This window comes from Meles meles, chromosome 19 (assembly GCF_922984935.1).
Source record: "Meles meles chromosome 19, mMelMel3.1 paternal haplotype, whole genome shotgun sequence".
Classification (NCBI taxonomy): Eukaryota; Metazoa; Chordata; class Mammalia; order Carnivora; family Mustelidae; genus Meles; species Meles meles.
The window spans coordinates 26,911,677-26,930,040 of NC_060084.1; the positions used below are offsets into that span (position 1 = coordinate 26,911,677).

Here is an 18,364-nt window from a genome sequence, read left to right on the forward strand (position 1 = left end):
GAAATCCTTGAATCAGTGTTTATACTCCTTTTTGATACAAGGAATTGAACGGAAATAAAGACAGCTTTTACAGTCTTTCAAATACAGCACAAGAGGAGTTGTTGACAATTTTTAGGGGTCTGCAAGCAAGGGCCAGCCAATTATTTTTCTCAGCTGAAGTGTTGCCTTAATCCCTTACAACCAGGAGAAGCGGTGTCAAGACTATTCGCCTTAGCAGTCTTCCCTTTCTCCTTCTAAGAATCTTGATGTTTGGTTAGAGTTAAGCTATTGCCTCAGATATTGAAAACCACATAGCTGGTAAGCGAAGTAATTGTAGTGTGTGGTTCCGCCATAGGCTCCATCATACTGTAATTATGCCTCTGGGGCAGCGGAATTAAACAACTTTACTCTGCTCACTATTGATCACCTTATGAAAATGGTTCATCTTCAGTTCTTAAATATGGTCAGTTTCACTCATTATTGTAGAATGTGTTTTAAAGATTGTTTTTTGTTTTTGGTTTTCTGCATTTTCATGATGCAACTGAGGATGTGTTTTTGCTGGATTTGGTGTTTAGCAGACCTTGAATGAGTGGATTAGTGTCTTTCATTATTTCTGTAAAATTCTCGGCGAGTTTATATTCATATATTGCTTATGCCCCATTATATATCGCCTTTACTGATTTAACACAGAGCCTTTCACTCTAATGTCTGTGTTTCTTTCTTTTTTTCTTTTTCTTTTAAGATTTTATTTATTTGACAGACAGATCACAAGTAGGCAGAGAGGCAGGCGGGGGGTGGGGTGGGGTGGGAAGCTGGCTCCCTGCTGAGCAGAGAGCCCGATGTGGGGCTCCATCCCAGGACCCTGGGATCATGACCTGAGCCACCCAGGTGCCCCTAATGTCTGTGTTTCTTACTCCCTTTTTATTTTTCTATACTACATCCTGGATAACTTCTTCTTCATTAAATCTCAGTTTATTTCTAATATGTTATTACACTGAAATCTTAAATTCAGTTAGTGCGTTTTTTGGTTTCTGAGGTTCTATTTGATCCTTTTTCAAATGTGCCATGCCACTGTTTTACAGTTTCTTATTCTCTGCTGTTAATTTTGAGGCCTGGTTTTTCTTTAAACACAGTAAGCGTTGTTTTTGTTTGTTTGTTTTTGTTTTTTTTGACAGAGATCACAAGTAGGCAGAGAGGTAGGCATAGAGAGAGCGGGAAGCAGGCTCCCTGCTGAGTAGAGAGCCCGATCTGGGACTCGATCCCAAGACCCTGAGATCATGACCTGGGCCAAAGGCAGCGGCTTAACCCACTGAGCCACCCAGGCGCCCCAGTAAGCGTTGTTTTATAATCTATGTGAGCCAGTTCCACTGTGTGAATTCCCTTTGGATTTATTTCTTTTGCTCATTATTCCTGCTGTTTTTCTTCCCACTTCACCTTTACTTTGACGGTTTAGTTCTTTGGGGTGTTGGGTTCAGATGGAGAAGGAGAAGGGTGCAGACTCTGCTCCTTTTGTGAACTCCTGGCTTTGACTTTTGTTTCTGTTTCTTCATAAGGCCCTCAAAACAGCAGTTTTCAAAGTCAAGGTCAGAGAAACCCTCAGTATGAAAGCCAGTTTGAATATTGGGTTTAATTTCTGGTATCACCTTTTCTTGGGTTTTGGCCAAATTTTTTACTATCTTGTTAATTTCTGTGTTTAAGAATTATTTAAAAATTTCTTCCAGATTTTGTTTGTTTTTATCAATCAGCTAGAGGATTGGTCTCAACTACCTAGCCCACTGTTTCTGGAAATGAAAGCCCCCCCCCTTTTAAAAATTTCTTCTTCTTTTTTTTTTTCTTTTTTTTTTTTGGCAGAGGGAGAGAGAAGGAATATTAAGTAGGCCCCAAGCCCAGCGAAGAGCCTGCAGGGCTAGATCCCAGAACCCTGAGATCACCACCTGAGTCTAAATCAAGAGTCCCACGCTTAACCAACTGAGCTACCCACGAGCCCCACCCCCTTTCATTTTGATTTTGGAATCTGAAATTTGTGATTTCAGGGAATCTTGAGTTAAAGATCATTTTTCTCTATATACCTAAAATTTTCACCACTGTTCCCTATGCAGTGTCCCAGCCACTGTCAACGTTAGGCTTCCCTGGTGCTTTTTTTAGTCTTCCTTTTGTGAACTCCTCAGTGCTTAGCTTCTGTTTATTCTCTTACAGCATTTAACCTCATTCTTCTTTTCCCAAAATTGCTTACGTGCCGACCTTATCTCTTTCTGAATGTAAGTTCCTCACTTGCTAAAAAGTAGAGTACCAGCTGAGTACCTTGCACTCTGTGCTTCTTGTACATGATAGGTCCCCTGTCAAGATTTACCTCAACAATACAACTCAATGAGTTAGTTGGCATTGTATGGCTTTTGTAATGCAAAGCCCTTTTTCCCCCTTATATTTGGTCTTAGGAGTTAGACAAAACCTAGTGGCAGCTGGAGGTGTGGGGGTAGTAATTTAGTGTGGGTTATGTTCCAAAGCCAGCCCAGCCGGTAAAATAGGGTATAATCAGAGCAACTTTCGAAAATCTTTTTGGGAGGCATTATATTGGATGTAGGTATACCCGCACAGCAAAATTCCAGCATGGCCAGGTTTTTCTGCCAGCTTTGAAACACCTGTTTTTCCTCCTTTAAGTCTCAGGTGAAGTAGCTGGTTTGCATTTAGGAGTCATAGTGTGTAAAAAAACAAAGAAAAAACCTAAAAGAGTCGTACATAATGAAGGAAGTGCTTATACACTAACTAAGAGGGTTACATGGACTGGGAAACTGAGGATCAGCTAAGGGGATTAGTATTTTATGTTCTGTTTTTCTTCCAGTGCATATAGATAAATTCAGGGTAATTGCACGTATGATGAGACTGTTCTGGTGCTATAGAAAGCTCATTGTACATATAAATGTATTTAAAAAAAATTTTTTTTATTGCGTGTATTTTTCTAGATGCCTGGACAACCAGAAGATTACTACAGATTGCTCTTTATAATAAACATTTTTAAATATGAATGAAATCACATATGCTGTACATGGATGTTTAGATTCTTTTAGTCTCCTTTGCTGCTGGAGTATGTTAAATAAGCCTTAGTGTTAGATTGAAGATTCCTTTGTCAAGTAATAAATGCTAGTAGTGTTCCCTGTTAGTAGTTGTCATGCTCTGAGTTTTAAAATGTATAGGGAAAACCCTCTTCATCTGAATTACTTTGGCCTGGTAGAAGTGACTTCTGGCCAGAAAGCTATCTATTTGGAATAGAGTTGAGTTTCCAGATGGCAAATTCCTCTTAATTGCTGTCCTGCATTTTGAAGTCCCATGTGACTTAAACATCAGGGTAAAAATGTTGGAAGGGCAATACTTAAGTGTATTTACTGATAAAAGGAAAGTAGATTGGCCTATTGTTTTGCTGCCCAGAGAGAAGCCTTACAATACCATAACACAGAAATCCTATTCCCTCTGGTGTATTTTTATACTACTGTCTATCTATCTAATGTTAGAATTGGGAGGAGTAGTGGCCAGTGATGTAAACACTTAAGTAGTCTGCCATCACAGAATTCAGTTCCATAGGAAGCCAGATCTCATTAACTTGTATCATGGCACTAGGTAAATGGAATAAATTTTCAAGTCAGCAATAATAGTTACTTTGGGGGTAGCAATGTAAGTTTTCTATCTTGTATAGCATGCTGTGTAAGACACTGAGCCCGTTTTGTTCCCCCAATCTGGAAATTAAATACCACGGTCTCCAGTACAAACACAAGACTGCAGTGTTTAACAGTTACTTTGGCTTGAAATATAAGAACTTTGTTTTTTTTGGCTGTCAAGCAAATTTGAAAGCTATGTTCTTTATTTGTGTCGGTTTGAAACTTTTAAGTTTGGACAAAGTGATTTTGGTATGGTCTTGGTTTTCCATGAGTTCTCTATTTGGAGAAGTTAGATAATCCTTTTTTAAAATAATGTAATGTTTAATCTGATAATTAGACTTGAATTACCTTGGAAATATAAAAGCTATATGAGTAGAGGAAAGTTGACAGCATATATTCTTTTTTTTTTTTTTAAATATTTATTTATTTGACAGAGAGCACAAACAGGGGGAGCAAGAGAGGGAGAGGGAGAAGCAGGCTCCCCAGTGAGCAGGGAGCCCAATGTGGGACTCGATCCCAGGACCCTGAGATCATGACTTGAGCCAAGTGCAGATGCTTAACTGACTAAGCCACCCAGGCACCCTGACAACATGTATTCATTTTACAATTAAACACACTGAACAAAATGAATATTCCCAATGTAAATCCTCTTTGTTCCTACATGAATCTTTATCCTGGACCCCTGGGCTTTGTGTTTTTAATTGTTCTGTAAATGAAGGGGAAAAATAAGAGACTTGTGAAAATTTAGCTAGGCAGTTGGAATTAGAAATAAACAATTTCATTTCCAGTTTTTGCCTCCTTCCAGAAGTAGGTAAATGAGCTACAGGTAGTCATCACCTCCCTCTTGCAGAATAAACAACCAATGAAAATTGAACTCCTCAAAGAAAAATACTTTGTGTGGGAAATATTTGTCAGTATAACAGAGCATTTGTTAGTAGAAATTAAAGGAAAGTAGTGATTTATTCTTGTATTATACAGGAAAGCGATTTAATTTTTGGTCATGTCTTTCCAGCTATAAAATTTTGTCATGTTTGAATAGAATTCCCTATGGGATGTAGAAGCTTGAGCAAATGCTTATGTAACGTCTACCATTTTCTATAACTTACATTGGATGATACCTCGGAATACTCATGTGAGATCATTATTCCCTGCTTGAGTTCTTCAGATCCTCTTTATGGTTGGTTTATTCGATAAGTATTTATTATCTGCCTAATATATGCCAGACACTGTGCTAATAAGCACTGTAGATACAAAGGGCCGCTGGAACAGTCACAAATGACAAAACACAATGGGTGAGTGGCGAGCGAGTTAACAGATTGCTTGAGTAGGGGCGAAAGGAGAAACAGGGAGGCTGATGGAAGGCTGTTGTAGTAGCCCTTGCTGGATGAGGCCCTGAAAAGAAGAGATTAGAAAGAATTCTTCTCTTAGAGGAGGATTAAAAAGAGGTCATTATGAGGTAGAAACAGCAGAACTTGGTGACTGGGGGAGATGTAGTGAATTGAGGTAAAGAGGAGTCTAGGTTCATGTCTGGGTTTTCAGCCTGGGAAACGGGATTGATCCATATTTATACCCTTCATCATTGCCCTGTACCTGTACCATTCACTTTGGCAATTCATTATGTGTACTGTTATCTGGTGGTAACTAGTTCAAGAGTACTAACTCTTTTGAAGTTGATTTCCTATGCACCGCATAGGATCTGGCACAGTGCTGGACACAGAGTTCAGCATTCAGCACAATGTCCAGTTTATTTAAATTGAACTATTAATAAAACAGTAAAATAGAGAACCATGCTAAAGGGAAAATACAGAATTATCCAATTATATATACATGCCAGTTTTTCCTAATTTCTGTTTGGTGTGATCCCTTTGCTTATGTATTATGTATCTAATCCCTGTGTTTATATCACTGATCCGTTTGCTCTCCACTCCATGAGTGCAGACGGCATTTCTCTCACTCCATAACCAGTCCAGGGCTTAGCTTTAGTATTTTGTAGTAATGGCCAACCTTTCAAAACATTTTGAAAACGTGTCTCAAACACTGTGCTAAGTGCTTTGCGTGAATTACCTTGTTTATCCTCCCAAAAGCTCTCTGTTGTGCCGGACTGTTTTAATCCCCACTGGGGAGTGCAACCTGTGGATGAGGGAACCAAGACTCCGAGGACCTAAGTGACTGGCCAGGGCATACAGCTTGTAATTGGCAGAACCGGGGCCTCCGGATTTCAGAGTATAGTATTTATCATTACCTGTGCTGCCTTTTGTGTAAGGAGACCATCCCAGAACGTACTTGTTCGACACTGGGGGGGCTGGATTAGGTCGGAGGGAAAGGTATGTGGAGTGAAGTGTGCTTCTTGGCTGTGTGTATTTGACAGTGACCTTTTGACTCCTGAGAAAACCTGAATATTTCTGGAGAAAGAATATCCTGAACATTAGCCAGAATACTCAGGAGTGTGGCCCCTTGTTCATGAACATTTCTGTCCCTGTCTCTGACCTAACACAGAAAGATACCAGATAGCCAGGAGTGCCACTGGTGACATGGAAGGCAAGGAGGGAATGATGGTTGAAGCACCAGGGAATGAGGACCTATGGAAGACGTGTAAAGTCTAGAAAGAGAGGATTGACCAGTGTGAATTCTAATGTCGCCCCTTTTATTTTTATTTATTTATTTTTTAAAAGATTTCATTTATTTATTGGACACAGAGAGAGAGATCACAAATAGGCAGAGAGAGAAGGGGAAGCGGGCTCCCTGCTGAGCAGAGCCCAGTGCAGGGCTCCATCCCAGGACCCTGGGATCATGACCTGAGCCAAAGGCAGAGGCTTTAACCCACTGAGCCACCCAGGCACCCCTAGTCTTGCCCCTTTTAAGCTCACAGAAGTTCATTATAATTAGGTTGGCCTTCTAGCTTATTTTATTTTGAGATCAAGGGACTATAAGGATTATAATACTAGTTGTAAAGAGCAGACTTTCCTAAGTGTTCATTAATTTTGACTTTGTGTTTTCAGGAAGGCATCCCTTTGAGAGCAGTAGTTTCTCTGTCAAATTCTAAAGCCCTTGTCTTTCAGTTTCCTCTTTTCAGTATGCCTCTATGTTCACATTTTCGGTAACCATCTCTGATTCCTGGTTTTGTCCTTGTGGTGTGAAAAATGGTTAATAGCACAGACTCAACTCTTTGGGTAGAAGTTGAATTCTAACATGTAGGAGAAGAAGATTGGTGAGAAAGAGACTAAGAATTTCTTGGAATCCCATAAGTTTATCTTTTCCCAAAATTGATAAGTGTTGGGAAGATGGTCACTTCTCTAGAGTTTATATTTCAAATTCAAACCCTCTGCACATGTATCTTGAAGGCTTTGTCCCTTGAGTTTCAGGGATCTTTGTTAAAGTTAAGTGAAGGTAGGTTCTTCCTTTTCCAAAAATTCAGCAGGCCGTAAAAATTAATGATTTTATTTTCTTAATTTTGAGTTATAAGAATAAGTCAGTCTGCATTCTTATATAGATGGAAGCACATGAGATTCTAGGTTTTCTTCATTTTGGCCTACTAGAACACGTTTTTCAGTATTAACATATGTATTTTTTCATTTATTAAAATGTACAATGAAAATGAAGAGATGCATTTAATAGGAATGCCAGGGCATTGTCATATCCTAATATTTATTTCCCAGGTTTAAATCCTGTGCATTCTGATAAGTTCACTGCTTTGAGACACTATTATTTTTCTCTATTTCATAAGATTAAGAGAACTAGGGATGTTTGGCTCAGAAAAGTGGCAGATTAGGAGGAACGTGGGATTTGTCTTCAAACAGTTAAAGCATTTTCGGTTTGAGAAAAGGATTTGGCTCCTTTTCTGTAGTCCCAGTGGATGGAACCTATGTGTGGAATTTATAGGGAGACACATTTCTATTCGGTTTAAGGATGAAATGTTCTACTGGTCTGATTTACTTAGGGAGTCAGCTGCCTGGGAGTGAGTGCATTGGTCCCTGTTCCGAAGTTTTAGAAGATGGGTTGGATGAAAATCTGGGTATGTGTGGTAGATTCATATGTTGGATGGAAAATCATATGAGGTGGAACATAAGGACTTGACCCACTCTGAATTACTTACCAGGAAATAAGGGTGAGGGGAAGAAACAGATAGTCAATTTAGGGTGAGGAGGGAGAGCTACAGCCAACTAACAGACAATAAGAAAGGGAACATTGAGAGTCCAGTGTGTCTCTCCCATTCATGAGAGTCCCAATTTAAGACAGTTAAGAATGTGTTGGCTCTTGTTTCATAAGAGGTTATTCTACAGAAGTTGAGGGATTTTTTGGCATGGTTAGCAGAGACAGAATAATTGTGTTTCTGTAACAGGCCTCTGGCTGGAGACATTGAATGAGGCTAAATCAGAGTGTCCAGGTTGTGGGCTTTAGGTGCAAACAATAGCTTCTGCCAATGAATTTGGTTTTGTTTGTAGTAAATTTCAAAATTCTCTCTCAGGGTTGTTATATTGAACTAAACTTCAGCTGCAGTGGGATTTAGGCTAAAACTATTGTCTTGTTCAGAACCTTTGGATTTGTTTTCTCAGCTTCCATTTTCACCTTTATTAAAATGTCTACATGAACATTTTCAGCCTGAAATTTGGTATATGAAGAAAGCTGAAGTTGACGTGTCCTTCTTTTCAGCCAGGTTCCCAGGTTTCTGGGGAGGGCTGGTGAAGTGGAGAAGAGTATGAATTTTTTATGTCGTACCTGGATTTTGATCTCAGCTCTACCATTTACCACCTAGTATTACTTTAGAAGAGTGACTTAACTTCTCTGGGCTCCCATTTCTTCACCTGTAAAGAGAAAATATTTCTCACAGATCAGTGGGAGCATAATGAGATACTATACATAAAAATGTGTTTAGTGCATGATAAGAGGCTCAGTAAATGGCAGCTACTTTATTTTTGTGCTGTCAGTAGACTTTTTTTGTAGACTTTTTTTTTTTTTTTTTGGTGAGAGAGCAAGAGTGGTGAGGGGAAGGGGAGAGGGAGAGGGGGATAATCTTAAGCAAACTCTGTGCTGAGTGCAGAGCCCAGCGCGGAGCTTGATCTCATGACCCTGAGATCATGACCTGAGCCAAAATCAGAGTCAGAAGCTTAACCGACTGAGTCACCAAAGTGCCCCAGTAGAGACTTATTTTTGTTACTAGGGGTCATCTTGGAATGGACATTGAGTTGTGCAGAGTATTTGCTTCCTTGTTAGGGTGTAATGCTATGAATAATGTCTGAGTAGAGAGTTAATTCCACGTTTCTTCAAAAGGAAAGAAATTAACAAAGAAAAGCAGAAAGTCTTAAAAGGAGTAATATTAGCACACTCTATTATTTCCTTCTCCCTTCTTTCTGAAGAGAGGTTCAAGTGGAAGTATCTAGATTTGGGATTTGGGAATCTTGTGCATCAAGATGCATAAAGTGGCTGAGGTCATGATAGGAGTGAGTAGAGAGAAGGATTGGAGATAGACTATTTTTTTTAAGGTTTTTTAAAATTTATTTGACAGAGAGATCACAAGTAGATAGAGAGGCAGGCAGAGAAACAGGCGGGGGTGGGGGAGAAGCAGGCTCCCCGCTGAGCAGAGAGCCCAGTGTGGGGCTCGATCCCAGGACCCTGAGACCATGACCCAAGCTGAAGGCAGAGGCTTAACCCACTAAGCCACCCAAGATAGCCCTGAAGATAGACTATTTAATAGCATAGATCTGTAGCTCACAGAAAGGAAGGTCAGGAAAGAGATGGAGGACTCAGTGTAGGCTGGTGCAGAGGACATTGAATCTGAAGTTGGGAGGTCTGGGCTCTGGTTGCACTTTCTCCATTTGGGGTTTTGTGTGCCTTTAGGCATATCCCTTCCCTGCTGTACAGACTAGACTTCATCTCCAAGGCTCCTTGAATACCTGAGTTTTTCCATTCTGAATCCATTTGGAAACAATAACATACAAATGGAGATAGTGGAATGTTCCTGAAAAAGGAATTTCAAGAAGGAACAATGTCAGAAGTCACAGAAATAAAGGAAGATGAGATCTGAGAAAAAGATAGGATGTCTGGAAGGTCAATTTGTCTAGAGAGGGACCAAGAAGTATTTGCAGTGTTGGACTTACTATGGAACAGCATGGGATGAGACTCATTCCAGGTCCTCTTGCTGACTTCATAAATAACATAAAGGTTAATAAAACTGCCCGATACATTAAGAAAAATGTAATCATGCGCTTCACCAATGATCTATAAATTAAACGACGAGAAGATTTCTTCAATTCAGAGTTGAAGGGAATTTTGAGGTAGTCTGTTGCTAGGTGAGACAGAGTTAAAGCTCCTTGTTTCTCTTTAGAATTTTTTTTAAACATTTTATTTATTTATTTATTTATTTATTTGACAGAGAGAGAGAGAGAGAGAGATTACAAGTAGGCAGAGAGGCAGGCAGAGAGAGAGAGAGGGGGAAGCAGGCTCCCTGCTGAGCAGAGAGCCTGATGTAGGGCTTGATCCCAGGACCCTGAGATCGTGACCTGAGTGGAAGGCAGAGGCTTTAACCCACTGAGCCCCCCAGGCGCCCCTCTCTTTAGAATTTTAATTGCAGTTCTCACTTAAAGTGTTTCATTTGCTTTTTGTAGACCTATTGTTCCATTATGGATGGAGGGGATGATGGTAATCTTGTTATCAAAAAGAGGTTTGTGTCGGAGGCAGAACTAGATGAACGGCGGAAAAGGAGGCAAGAAGAATGGGAGAAGGTTCGAAAACCTGAAGATCCAGAAGGTATATGGCATTATAGTCCGGCATTCAACAATAAGATCTCTAATCTTCCTAATAGCCCTGCAGAGTAGGTACTTATATCCTAACTTTGGAGTAAGGGGGACTGAGACTCAGAGGGGTGCAGGAACCTACATAAGGTCTCTGTGGCCACAAGCAGAACCAGGGTGCTCACTGTCGACTCCACTTGCTGTCTTCCAGAAGATTCTTCTAGTCCCTTCTGTCTATACAGGTGGATATAGGATCTGAGTGACTGAGAATGTGGCTAGTTTGTAGGGTGGGGCTGACCCCCTCCCCCATCCAGTTAATGTGTCTCAGGCCGTGGGCCCTATTGACATTGGTAATTGTCTTTGAGAACTGCTGGCCCCTCTCTGAGCTCCCAAGGGAAGCCATGGGCTTTGTACTATTTTTGTGTCATCCTTGCCCTCAGATCGTGCAGGGACTTGATCTTTAAAATCCTTTGTGATTCCAAAATAATGTGAAAAATTCTAAAGTATGTACTTTTTCTTCCCCCTCCCTTCTTCCCCTGCCCTTCCTTTCAGAATGTCCAGAGGAGGTTTATGACCCTCGGTCTCTCTATGAAAGGCTGCAGGAACAGAAAGACAGGAAGCAGCAGGAGTATGAGGAGCAGTTCAAATTCAGTAAGATTCCGAAAACAGAGTCTGACACTCTGCGGGGCCTCTTCGATGCCTTTTGCCTCATGCAACACTTTTTCCAACTAGCCATGGAACTATCTTGATTGTCTAGTCTCTAGACGTTCATTTGGTGAAAAAGAGACAACCTTCTGCTTTCTAGACCACATTGAGCATTTTTGTTTAGAGCTCAAAATACCCATTTTAATTCTGTGCTGATGTCTGGTAATGGGAGAAATGCCTTGGTTTTATGCCATATTACCTCTCCAAAAGCTGAGGTGTTTACACATTCTTTCTTCTAATCCTCTAAAAGATCTGCTGTTTATTTAAAAAAAAAAAAAAAAAGGAGAAAGAAAAATCTTATTTGACTGGTTTCCCCTTAGCTTGCTAAGTGTTCCTTATTTGGCTATTTCCTCAGAAAACATGGTAAGAGGCTTAGACGAAGATGAGACTAACTTCCTTGATGAAGTTTCCCGGCAGCAGGAGCTCCTGGAAAAGCAACGAAGAGAAGAAGAACTGAAAGAACTAAAGGAATACAGAATATCCTTTGTACTTTGAGAGAAATCTGTACGGTGTCCCATCTTCTTACCAATGACTATGGATTTGAGTTTCTTCACAAATCGAGTGAAAATAAGGTTTTTCTGCCCAGTGACCCCTGCGTTCCCTTTCAACACCGGTGTCCCTCTGACTGAATTACCGGAAGTGATTTATGGGGTTATGTTGCATGTGAGAGTCTGTTGCATTCAAAAGTCTAGATTCTTTAGGATTAACTAAAGGCTTAAATCCTAATAGTCAGTACCCGGGTATTTTTGCCTTGTGGGATTAGACTCTGAAACAGATGGGCAATGCAGTAAACTCATCCAGGGGAGAAATTGGCTTCTGAGTTTTAAAAGGAAATGTTTAGCAACTCTCCTGTGTCCTTATTAGGACCTTCCCTAGAAGCGTAGCCTGGTCTGTCCCCACAGAAGGGTAGAGAAAACAACAAAGATGACTTCGGTTTGGCTCAGTGTTGCCTTTTTCTCCTCTGCTTGCATGTCTAAATAGGCATCCCATCTAGAACTTGGCTGAGTCTGAATTCTCAATTCTCTGTGCCACACCCTTTGACTCATCACACTGCCCTTGCCCCCACATCTCTTCCTTTACTGCTCTTTCCAATCTCAGTAACAGCACTCCTATGCCCCCACGTGCCTGGGCCAAAAACTACCTCCAAAATGTACTCCAGATCTGTGCAGTTCAGCTCCCTCCGTGCTTCTTGGGACCACCGTGACCACCAGATTAGTCTCTGCTTCTGCTCTCGCCTGCAACAATCCATTCTGCAGATAGCAGTCAAAAGGAACATTTGAAAACATATGTGGAATCATGTCACTTTCCTATTTGAGACACTAGTGGCTTCCTGTGGCATTTAGACTAAAGTTAGACTTAACCAGGCCCTGCACGGTTTAGGCCAGCCCCCCTTCCTATTGTGTTTTGAACTCACTCTTTCGTATTCACTAGACTCCAGCCTATTGGTCTTCTTTATGTTCCTCTCACACTGAGCTTTGTGATTTCATTTCAGGGCCATTGTATTTGTTTTTTGGCCTGGAATGCTCTGCCTTCAGATTTTATAAGGCTGGCATTTTGTAGCACTTGGGTGTCAGCTCACATCTCCTTCCTCCCCTAGGTACCCCATCGAACATTTCACTAAACCATGTCACTGCGTATGATGTCACCTTTTATTTATTTATTCTTTTTTTTAAGATTTTATTTATTTATTTGACACAGAGAGAGATCACAAGTAGAGAGTCAGACAGAGGGAAAGGGGGAAGCAGGCTCCCCACTGAGCAGAGCCCGATGTGGAGCTCAATCCCAGGACCCTGAGATAATGATCTGAGCCAAAGGCAGAGGCTTAACCCATTGAGCCACCCAGGCGCCCCTGATGTCACCTTTTAATAGTAATTTTCACCATCTGAAAATCTCAGTTTGCTTATTGGTTAGTTTGCCTCTTTTCCACTAGAATGTAAGGTAAGATACATAAAAATAGTGACCTGGTCACCACTGATTGCCTTGGTGCCTGGCATATAGGTTCTTATTGTATATGTGAGCAAATTAATGAATGACTCTTAGGAGAGGTTAGTGAAGCCACTTTTTTCCCTTGAGAAGGCTTATTTGAATATTTCAAGCTTGTATGTTGAATAACCTCACTAGTGTGATTGAACAGGCTTTACCTCTAAAATGAATGATACAGCTGCTTGTATGTGCTAGTTGGTATTTTTTTTTTTTTTTGCAGGGAGCATGTAGTAGTCCCATTAAAGAGCTATGTAGGGGGGCGCCTGGGTGGCTCAGTGGGTTAAGCCTCTGCCTTTGGCTCAGGTCGAGATCCCAGTGTCCTGGGATCAAGCCCCGTATCGGACTCTCTGCTCAGCAGGGAGCCTGCTTCCTCCTCTCTCTCTGCCTGCCTCTCTGCCTACTTGTGATCTCTGTCAAATAAATAAATAAAATCTTAAAAAAAAGAGAGAGCTATGTAGGAGAAGGTGTGGACTGATTCTCAGGGATTTGGTTTAAATCAAGGTGACCAACAGTGGCTGAGATAAGGGGGCAGCATGGGTGCCCCAAAACCTGCTGTGAACTGGTAGCAAAAGACATGGCTTCCAGTCCCAGAGTTCCTAGTGGAATTTGGCATGACACTGAAGATTGGGAAGTCACACCTCAATCCCAGCTGCTGGATTGAGGCTGACTCTTCTGGAGCTCCCCTCTCCTACCACCCTCCCTGGTGACTCCAGAATAATAGTGTGCATTGATGTTTGTAGAGGTGGGCAAAAAGATGGATTGAATTGTGTCAGGCAGACTTTTTACCCCTCAGGAAATACGTTAATTATACCAGTCACTAGAATAATGTCTTCTTTTATGTGCTTAATTCGGCAGCCTAGCAAATAAGCTGCATCTCCCAAAGCAGGGTTCTGGGAAGTAGTGTTGGTTTGGTGTGAATGTGCAAGGCCCCTCAGTTTTCAGCTCAAAGGGAGGAGTAAGTAGGGCAGCAGTAAGGTGGGAGACGCTTTCCTGCCCTGCTGACATCACAGCACAACATTGGAGAGACCCCAGGGGTGTTGGATTTTCTTGGAAACTTGGTAAGTTCTGACTGTCTAGAACTGAACAGCCTTCTAACCCACTGATACATAAAGCAGGCATCCTAGCTTGCAGGTAGCCAGAGACATGTCGAGATGGAGGAGATGGAACTGAAGGGTTAGCCGTTTGTTTCTTGAAGCTCTAAGTCAGGAGCTGGTTCGATCGTTATGACACATTTTATGATGTGATACTTGTGAAGGCAGAGAAGCTGTGGTTTGTGCCGTAGCAACAACAGAACTCTTGTTTGCTTTAGGTTAAACCAGCATTTAGCAATATTATATGTGTTAAGAACTATGTAACTTAAAAAAGTGCCTCATCTAATGAGTTCTTTGATATTTTTGAGGGGTGTTTGTTTTTAAAGCATTTTAGGGGGAGAGGAACTTAAGCGTAAAAACGGTTTATGCTTTCGCTATGGATCAAAAGTAATAATTTTACCCCCCCATACCCCCCAAAAGAAAAGATTAGAGGCGCTTTTTTTCCACTTTAAAAGAATAAAAAGTGGGGGCGCCTGGGTGGCTCAGTGGTTTAAGCTGCTGCCTTCGGCTCAGGTCATGATCTCAGGGTCCTGGGATCGAGTCCCACATCGGGCTCTCTGCTCAGCGGTGAGCCTGCTTCCCTCTCACTCTCTCTGTCTGCCTCTCTGCCTACTTATGATCTCTCTCTGTCAAATAAATAAATAAAATCTTAAAAAAAAAAAAAAAAAAAAAAAAAAAGAATAAAAAGTGAAGTGCTGGTTTCTGCTTATGTCCTACTATTATAAAAATGTATGTGTTTTGTTGTTAATTTTTTCCATTTTTGTTTTATTTTTCAATATTAAGAGTTCTGTAAGAGTTTATCCCTTAGCGACGGAGTTGCAGATAAAAATATGCATGCGGGTGGTTTTTGTCATTTGGTATTAGAAGGACGAAATCTGATTCTTTCATTTTTATTCTAGAAAACCAAATGTGTAATGTTAACGTATTATAAGCTTCCATGTTGACTTTGAAACCTGGTTTCAAAAACAGAGAATAGTACTGAGCATTTTGCATAAACGCCATGAATACTGCAAATATTTAAGGTAACTGGTGTTTGTAAGAACAGTTAGTGCCTGAAGAGTGATCAGAATGAGAATTTCCTGATTTCTGGTACCTGGTTTTCTTAGTATTCAAATACCATATACCTCTCTGCCCACCTGCTGGGGCTGATAATACCTGCTCCTTAGATTTCTTGGTCGCTAGATGTCACTATTGTTCCAGTAAGGCACTGCTACCTCTTAAAGAATTGCACCACATCCAATACTTAAAATTCTTGCCTAATGGGTTGTGAGAATATGAAATGGAAGGAGGGGAAGGGCTGGTGGAGAGAACAGAAGCAAGTGACAGACCTTGACACCCAGAGATTGGTCTCATGCCTGTAAGCAGTGAAGTTACAAGTGAACTGGTTATGCTTTATTTATTTTTTAAAGATGTGTTCATTTATTTTAGAGAAGGAGAGAGAGTGCACATGCGACCATGAACAGGAGGGGCAGAGGGAGAGGGACTCTCAAGGTGCGAGCTCCAGAGAAAGCATGAGCAGGGGGAGGGGCAGAGGGAGAAGCAGCCTCCCTGAAGAGTAGGCAGAAGACTAGGCAGCCTGATGCAGGGCTCCATCCCAGGACCCTGGGATCATGACCTGAGCTGAAGGCAGTTGCTTAACCGACTGAGCCCTCCAGGTTCCCCTTGTTGCACTTTTAAAAACGTTTTGGTTCATGTGTTGTATATGCACTGAGGTTTCTCATCAAGATCACCTTCAAGAGAGGTTTAAAACCATTTCCTGGACCTCTTGAGGTTCTCATTCAATAGATTTGGGACAGGGGAGGGACTCTGTTTTTTAATGAGCCTTAAGGTGCTTCTGATGTTTTCTTGAACCAGCAAAAGAGTCCGTCTTTTGATGTCCAAGATTTAATGCCACTGATGGGCATAGGACATTCTGCAAGATTTGATTTTACCCTTGAGCAAAAAAAGCAAATACTTAAAAATTTTCAGGGAAGCCACATTTTTTTCTGTGGCTTTTGTATTTCTTAAGATGTTTATTTACCCCAGCAAGCTGTGGCCCTATTTTGGGGGAGGTTTTCGGACCATAATTCAGATTTTCACTGAGAATCAAAGGCAAAAAGTTTGCTTTTCTGTAATATATTTGGCTTGATTTGCCTTCTTCCTCCATGGTTCCCTTCATTTCTCTTCAAATCAGCTGGGTATGATGGGCAGAATAAAGAGGAAAGAGTATTGTTTTTGATATAAACAGGCTAAACATTACATGGCAGACCGGAAGAGCTAGTGGATTATGTGTCTCCCCTTGACTTACCATTGTCCTGCTGAGCTCTTTTTGTTTAGTTTGACCCTTAACCTCTAACACAGTACTCTCAACAAAGTTGGAATTTCTCCAGAAAACAAGAAGGAGGTGGAGAAGAAAGTGGCTGTGAAACCCATAGAAACCAAGAACAAGTTCTCCCAGGCCAAGCTGTTGGCAGGAGCTGTGAAACATAAGAGGTCAGCCAGCACTCACACGACTTCAGTCTCCCTCTGACTGTGTACTCTGAAATGCCACTTACAATGGTAGCCGGAACAAACGGTTACTTAAGCGGCAGTCTTGGTGACATTTCTTTGGTAACCCTGCTGCTCTCTCCCCCTCCAGATTTGGTGTGTTCTGTATTCTTGGAGCCTTGTCTCTCTGCTTGTTCACTCAGCAGGGTAATAGCTACTCTTCATTGGGCACCTGTCATGTGGCAGCATTGTGTTAAGTGCTTTCCATTGTGTTAATGATCTTAACTCTTTCCACAAGTCTACATAGTACAAGTTTAACTGTTAAAAACCTTTGTCCAAGGTCACAAAGTAATAGGAGAGGAGGATTTCAGTGTTTGAGCATCTGTTTCTAGGCAAATGGGGTAATGAGTTGTGTGAAGGGATTTTGGTAGGGTGTCATGGGAGCAGGGAGGAGGAAACCCATAGCTCCCTGGGGAGGGCCTGTGAGCTCAGGTTGGGGAAGGTAGGGAGGGCGTTAGAGGGGGATGTTGACCAGGTAGATGACTAGGACTTTAACAGGCAGACAAGGGGGGAGAACATCCTGGGCAGTGGGAACAGCAGCTACAAAGGCACTGTGGCCTGTGAGACCATGGAAGCTGTGACTGTGGTACAGACCTGACTGGGCTTCTTGCTGATTGATGTGGGGTGGCGGCACAGCCTAGAGGTTTTGTAAGTTCTGTCTTAGTTTTGCTCCCCCCTGCTAAATCCTGAAATGGCTCCAAAGTAATGAAATCTGGTTATTTCAATTTGACCAATGATACCATGGATGAAATAATGTTACGCATTAGTGCAGTCTATTAGGAAAATCAATACGGCAGCCAGCCACATGTTTTCAGGGGCATGCGTTGATGCACTGTTGTGGTTTGGTGCCCCATCTGTCTGCTGCAGATGTTCCTAGGAACATTACTTCCATATAAAAATGTTGTCATGGTTTAGCAGTGCAGGGAAGGAGTAGCAGTAACCTGAAAAGGGCCAGTTACCTGAGCCATGAATTATTCCTTTCAAGTGTTTCGTGGGAGGGGCGGGTAGAGGGAGAGGCAGGGAGAGAAAGAACGTTAAGAAGGCTCCACACCCAGCAGGGAGCCCGATGTAGGGCTCCATCTCTCAATCCTGAGACCATGACCTGAGCTGAAATCAAGGCAGATGCATAACTGACTGAGCCACCCAGGTGCCACTCTTCCTTTTAAGTTGACAGAAGCTTTCATGCTTGGTCCAGTGTATTTTGGGATTTGGTCCTGGGTCAGTTTTACTCAACTTCTCCAAAGTGGGCACTTAGATACTTCTCAGTAGTGTCTTGCTATTAGCAGAATAAATGATAGGACTGCCTCCCTTTTTTAGTCCTTAGCTCACCTCATTTATTGTTGTTTTGTGTGGCAAGATGCTAAATGAGACTCCTGGGGCAGCACTTCCTCATCTACCCAGGCTTGGGTTTATTAGACTCACCCAGGAGTTTGTTAATGTGAATTCCAGGCCTCTCACTAACTCGGGCTCATTAAGTTTGAAGTGAGCTCTTGGAGTCTAATCTTTCAAATCGCATGGATGATTCTGGTGCTTGTGAAAGAAAGTCCGATGGTGGTGTGTGCCTAGGACATGATCAGCTGACTGAGCCTACCTCTGTGCTGCCTCTCCCTACCCTGCCATCCTCACCCCATGTTTCCAGATCTGCTTGGTCATTCTGCATCTCTTTACTTTTAGTTTTGGGGTGTGTGTGTTGGGGGGCGTG

General features: G+C 41.8%; 1 protein-coding gene across 3 annotated transcripts in view; it reads left to right on the forward strand.

The window, feature by feature from the left end:
* Positions 1 to 18,364, forward strand: part of PSME3IP1 (proteasome activator subunit 3 interacting protein 1) — a 36,467-nt gene that overhangs the window by 1,109 nt on the left and 16,994 nt on the right. For all 3 annotated transcript variants that reach the window (XM_045989168.1, XM_045989167.1, XM_045989166.1), the window contains 4 exons: positions 10,232 to 10,373; positions 10,910 to 11,008; positions 11,418 to 11,539; positions 16,475 to 16,608. In XM_045989168.1, coding sequence (XP_045845124.1) covers positions 10,247 to 10,373; positions 10,910 to 11,008; positions 11,418 to 11,539; positions 16,475 to 16,608 — 482 coding nt within the window. In that variant the 5' untranslated portion in view covers positions 10,232 to 10,246. The remainder of the gene's footprint in view (positions 1 to 10,231; positions 10,374 to 10,909; positions 11,009 to 11,417; positions 11,540 to 16,474; positions 16,609 to 18,364) is intronic.